The 6,221-nt window shown below is 42.9% G+C and overlaps 1 protein-coding gene across 1 annotated transcript in view; it reads right to left on the bottom strand.

Annotated features, from left to right (window-relative positions):
- Positions 1 to 621: 621 nt before the first annotated feature.
- Positions 622 to 6,221, bottom strand: part of tmtopsa (teleost multiple tissue opsin a) — a 45,791-nt gene continuing 40,191 nt past the window's right edge. Inside the window, exon 4 of the mRNA XM_063220221.1 lies at positions 622 to 916. Coding sequence (XP_063076291.1) covers positions 656 to 916 — 261 coding nt within the window. The 3' untranslated portion in view covers positions 622 to 655. The remainder of the gene's footprint in view (positions 917 to 6,221) is intronic.

Genomic DNA, 6,221 nt, shown 5'->3' with positions numbered 1-6,221 from the left:
GTGCATTTGAATATTTTAAATAGTAGAAATCTCTTTGCATTTTAAAAATGTCCAATTATGTCTACAGTACCTTGGCACCTAAACTCACGATAGCCATATAAAAATAGTCTCCTTTTAAACACATTATTGGAAGTCATTTCAAAACATTTCTCTTTTCAGGACAGCCACAAGGGGAGTACATCAGATCATGTACTACATAACAAGATCACTGCTACCAAACATTCATCTCGAGTCCGTCTTTTGACAGGTGCAAACTGCAAAAAATCACACAAATACAAAACAGGCTTATTCAAAGATGGCCGCCACATCTAGTATATCCCTTGTCCTGGTAGTCCAGTTATCTGTAGAATGGAGGAGGTGGCCTGCACAACCTTGAATCTTTATTTGCAGGTGCATCTCGATGGAAATCACTTGAAAGTTATAGAGGAAGCGCAACACTGCTACAATTACGGTCAAGGTTTTAATGCGAAAGGAAGCTGATGTTTCGGTCAGTCAGACCTTCATCAGAGACTCTGATGAAGGTCTGTCTGACCGAAACGTCAGCTTTCACATTAAAACCTTGACCGTAATTGTAGCAGTGTTGCGCCTCTTCTATAACTTTCAAGTCCTGTTTTCTGTACCCGCGGTGGGTGGAACTGGGGCCCTCCCCTGGTAATTATTCCGTGTAGTGGGCCACAAGAGAGACTTTGGCTGGTTTGGTGGTGATTTCGGAGCTCAGCGGGCCCGGGCCACCCTCCATGGGGTTGGGTACAGTGGAGGTGGCAGGCCCCCCAGAGGCCACCACGAGGGTGATGTTGTTGTCATGGGTACGGCGCAGGACCTTCTTACTCTGCCTGATGACGCGGGACGTGCTCCTGAAGCTGGAACCACGCTCAGGCGTCGTACATCTCAGCATGGCATAGAAACACCGGTAGAACTGTTGGATGGGCAGGTAGGCACACACACACACACACACACACACACACACACACACACACACACACACACACACACACACACACACACACACACACACACACACACACACACACACACACACACACACACACACACACACACACACACACACACACACACAGTTCTATCAGACACAGACAGGGGCACAGAACCACGCATCCACACACACCATCACAACCCGACATGGATTCACATCTCACATCAGTGTTTGTCTTTTTATTTTATACTCATTTGTGTGTCTGTTTACCCTGTTCCTGCCCTGACGGTGTGAGTGTTGGTCATATACACATTCTCACTGCTGGCTTCTTTGGCATGAGTGTTTCAATTCTTGGTCGAGCGTTCTTAGAAATGCAGTCTTTGTCTTCCAGCTGTTTTGATGCCTGGCATCTAGATGATCTTTCATCTAAAATTTATGAGCAAACACACTAAAGTCTGGTCTGTTTTGAACTATTTCTGTTTATTCTGTCTGGTCCTGGGTCCTCAATCTACCCTCTGGCATTTTAGGCCAAGACATCAGCAGCTAACAATGGGAGCGGCACAGCTCCAGGCGCTGTATAAACCACAATTGGTTTGGCTACGACTTCCAATTCAGACTAATTCAATACTGTGTGTATGACATAACCTTTTATTAGACTAAAGAGGCGTCGGACAGTAATTCCAGTTCATTAACTCTGCATTATATTGACTGGTTGTGCATTCCATTTTGGATTTTGCTTGACTATCTGGGTTCGCTGCTGTTATCTGCACAGTTAGGGCCGCTTACAGTTTTAGCCGGGCCAGGGACAAAGCCATGAGAACGACCCCCTCGCCCAACAAAAGCAATGTAATGAGGACCCATTTCTGGGCCCCTATTCTCCCTGGGCCCGGGACAAGTGACCCCTTTGTCCCCCCCCTGTCGGCATCCCTGTGCCCAGTTATGGAGAACAATACGAGGAGGCCCTGCTTATTTGCTCGGTTTAATTCCGTGAGGAGTTAATTGCTCCGTCTGACCAAAGAAAAGCATTGTGCAGATTCCCTTTCTGTGGTGGTCATGATGGTGTATATTAGTGAGGATAATAACCAATGAGTGATAATCACTGTCTGAGAAAGCAGTCCTTTTGTGCACTTTGGCTCAGGGGTAGATGAAGCTGACATAATTTAATTCAGAGCAGACTGAGGCTGGGCTGCTGAGGTCCATATTTATAACTAATCCCTCATGAGCTCGGAAAATGGCAAAAACACCATTGGATAACCATTAGGAAAATAAATTAGCCATTGATAATTTGTGGTCTAATTTGCGGCTTGGAATACATACCAGAAAGGATTCGCACATAACATTGCTATTTCTCGGTTCAGACAAGACATTGTAATGATGATGTTAAAAGGACATTGTACAAACACTACAAAAATCCATATGCAGATATACCACCACACACACGCTCGTACACACACACACACACACACACACACACACACACACACACACACACACACACACACACACACACACACACACACACACACACACACACTCAGGCACGCACACACACACGCACACACACACACACACACACACACACACACACACACACACACACACACACACACACACACACACACACACACACACACACACACACACACACACACACACACACACAAAGAGCTGAGCAGTAATACTTTACTCCATAATCATTTCATATAACCACTAACCAGTGTCATTACAACAGTCAGCAAAAAGTATCTGTACATTCCTGTTGCCACCTGAAATGGGGAAATGTAAATTGTGTCTGAAAGAAACTTAGTTTATACATGTAGATGAAATTGTGAGGAAAAAAAATGAAAAGTTTAGTTCATTGATTCACTGCTGTTCAAATAAACCTGATTATCTGTCAGAATCACAACATACTATATAATAGTGGGGCTGTGAGTCTCACCAAAACACCACGGGTAGTTACCGCTGCAAGAGACAAACCGTACAACAATCTGTATACTACCATAATGGAATGACAAAGCAGTCTTTTTCTTACTCCCCACTCGTTTACAAAAAACAATTTTCTTCAGGAAGTCCAATACACAGTAACGTCAAATGGGGTGGCAGTCAAAATAAAAAATGAACACTTCACATTTTCGGGACCACTGGAGTTAATTCAAATCTTTGTCAACTATGTCCCATGAGAACTCCTTTATGGTGCTTGACAATCAGCAAGTCACCTTGACCATAATACTGAACTTTTATGCAAATGTATGTATGCTGTGTAAACCACTATTTACATAAGACATTATTTCATAGTTCAATCACAAATGATGAATAACAAAACGATAACAGAAAATAAGATGTTTTCTGCAATAAGGCAATTCTGCGTTTACTATTTTGTTAAGGAATAGTGAATAGTCGCCCCTCCCATACAACGAGAATAACCAAACCATTGATTAATATAATGAAACCCCCAATTTATTCCAATATCTGAAAATCTTATTGGCATGTTTATTGAGCAGGTTCTTATAAAGCCATGCAGAGATCCTTGCCTCTGTTGGAAGAAAGGAGCAATGTTTTTGTGTGCACATCAATGGACGACAGCAGAGTATAACAGGTGGCGTAAGGGCATATGGAGGATTCAGATTGTTAATGAAGTGAGGCGAACTCAAAAGGGGGTGATTAACATCCATTTAGAACAAAATTAGATTTCACCACACACACACAGGGCCTCCCGAAACAAGAGGACGCACCTTCAAAGTCCTCACGATAGCAGATGTCATTGAATGAGTACGGTATGTTGACTGTATCACATCCCTTCAGAAAACGTAGTGTACTTAGTATACTCCACTTCATTTATGTATACTTATAGTCTACACTACATTTACTCAAGAGAAGTGTATCCTAGATGTTGCCATCTGCCGTGACTATTCACTTTCCCCTCTTCCTGACTTCAGAGCCACGTAATAACACGACAGGTGGGGTCGGAACAACCACATCCTGTTGATCAAAGATACCATGTGTTGAGCACAACAGGAGAGAAGAGGAAGGCTTCTTCTACACACAATACCATTCCAAGTATAGATTTTGGTGGGAAAAGAAAGTGAGTGTGTGCAGGAGCCGGACAGCATCTCTTTGCAGGGCTATTTCTTGGGAAATGAAGGATTTAAGAGCACAGAGTCCACAGTCTAACCCAATGGCTTATAACCATTAATATCTGTCCAACAGCATTGCATTTGGCGTCTGCTCAGTATCGGGGCGCCATTCTGATGTAAATTAGGGGGGAAATGGACATTTTTCAGCATGGCTTCCCCCATATATCATAGAACACACAGGTTCCAGCGGAGTAGAGAGGCATTACTGCCCCAACTTCAACCAAGAAGTGCTGAGAGTTTTTGTCTTTTAATTGACAGTACCACCAGGGAATGTGAGAAATGCTAAAGAAGAAACAATGTTTCTCACTTTGGGGCAACCTAAAAAGGGGGCATATATGCCCAGACAGATACTGTGCCACTGCTGCTTTCAGTCACAGTATTAAAGGCTTCAAAACACTTCACATCAGTGTATTTCCTGTGGCAACTGCATGGTGATAGACAGTGGCCCTGTGAAACCAATTAAAATAGGTTTTCAGTGGAATTACAATACCACACCACACTGAGACCCTTACTTATTTGTATGAGTAACTGTAAAAGTGCATGTGATTACTGAACAAAGGCTATTCAAAGTAAAGTTAATTCATGGAAAGCACTAGATTGTCAATAGAAAGACTCTGTCTTGTACCTATTATTTTTCTTCGCCTTGATTTAGTTTTCCTTTCGTGATGGCAATTGTACAGTTCTCCCCGTTCATCATTTTGCGTCACCTTCCTTCACACAACAAACCATGACAGGAAGAAATGAAGTGTACTCACGCTTAATCCACATCCCTCTGGCTGCCGTCAGTATCCTAGTGAGGTGTCCAATGGATGCTGGGTGCTATTCGTATCTGTACAGCATTTTTAGTCTTCAACTCGCCTCAACTCACAGTTTCCATAGTTACGGGCTGGGAGGAATTGAAGACTGAAAATGACATACAGGATTATCTGTCTTCTGTGTTTTTTAAAAGTGACAGGATTTCCTTAAAAATTCAAAATATTACTAATGTGAGAAATGAGTACTTTATATTGCAGAAGTGATCCATTTGTAACTCTCAAGTCCAATTTGTGTCAGTAAATGAACACCACAAGGAAGATAATGACAAATGAACAATTACATTTCAGTGTTCTGCTGCCAAATTTCAAGCAATTTAAGCAGCCTTGCATGCAAGGAAAAGCCCTCGTTTCTTTCGGATCTCAAGCGACATTAATTTGCCTCAGCGATATCCCATTTAGTTATAACATGTAATCCCCAATTAGTGGTCACAGAGTATAGCAGAGCTCACCAAAGGTTGTGTGTGGTACCACAAAAGGAGCTAGAGGCACGCTAACAACTCTCTCCCTAACTTCCCTCTCTGAGGAGAAAACTCAAGGCAGAGCCCAATGCCAGCAGATCACAGCACAAGACAATGAGGTCTCTTGACAACTCGACTCGTATCATTATGCCTAATGACTCCAAGAAATCTTAAATTGTGTGTGGTGTAGAAATCTGAAGTAGGGCTGCACAATATATCGAAAATGTATCAATATTGCATATCGAGATATCAAAAGTGGCGATATGCATATCGAGAAAATGTATGAATTATCGCATTTCTGTGTAGTCCAATCACTAACTGAATATCAACAAGTGCGCTAGAAGCCCACCATGACCAAAGCCACGCCCCCCACACAGACCGACAAATTTGTGACAAGAAAAACACTCTGCTATAATTCTAAATGTTGTTTAAATATCGTTAGTGAGGTATTGCATGCTGTTGTTGAGTATCGATTTTCAGATGCGTCCTAGCATCTCTATAGGAGGGTATGTCCGTCCGTCCGTTCGTCCGTCCATCCATCGATCTGTCCGTCTGAAACGCTTTCTTTCAATTGTTATTTCCTCCTGTGTCCACAAGGTGGCAGTGCATAGACGGATGCATCTTTCTCCGCCTATCGGACTTGTTTTTCTGAGAGCGTGCAGCCCTAACCTGAAGTCAATATATCAAGGGCAGGCAAAGCTTACTCTGCCCCCCTCACAACCCATTAGAGAGTAAAGTGAGGGGAGGTGAGGCTCGTACCACTGGGAATGACACAGACAGCCTGTAATTAAAGTCTGTTGATTAACAGACCCCATTATTTAGCAGGAAAGGTATCTGTGTCAACTGCTCTGCAGAGGATAACCGGTCAGAACAGATCTAG

This window comes from Engraulis encrasicolus, chromosome 16 (assembly GCF_034702125.1).
Source record: "Engraulis encrasicolus isolate BLACKSEA-1 chromosome 16, IST_EnEncr_1.0, whole genome shotgun sequence".
Taxonomy (NCBI): domain Eukaryota; kingdom Metazoa; phylum Chordata; class Actinopteri; order Clupeiformes; family Engraulidae; genus Engraulis; species Engraulis encrasicolus.
This window is presented reverse-complemented; position numbering and strand designations above follow the sequence as displayed.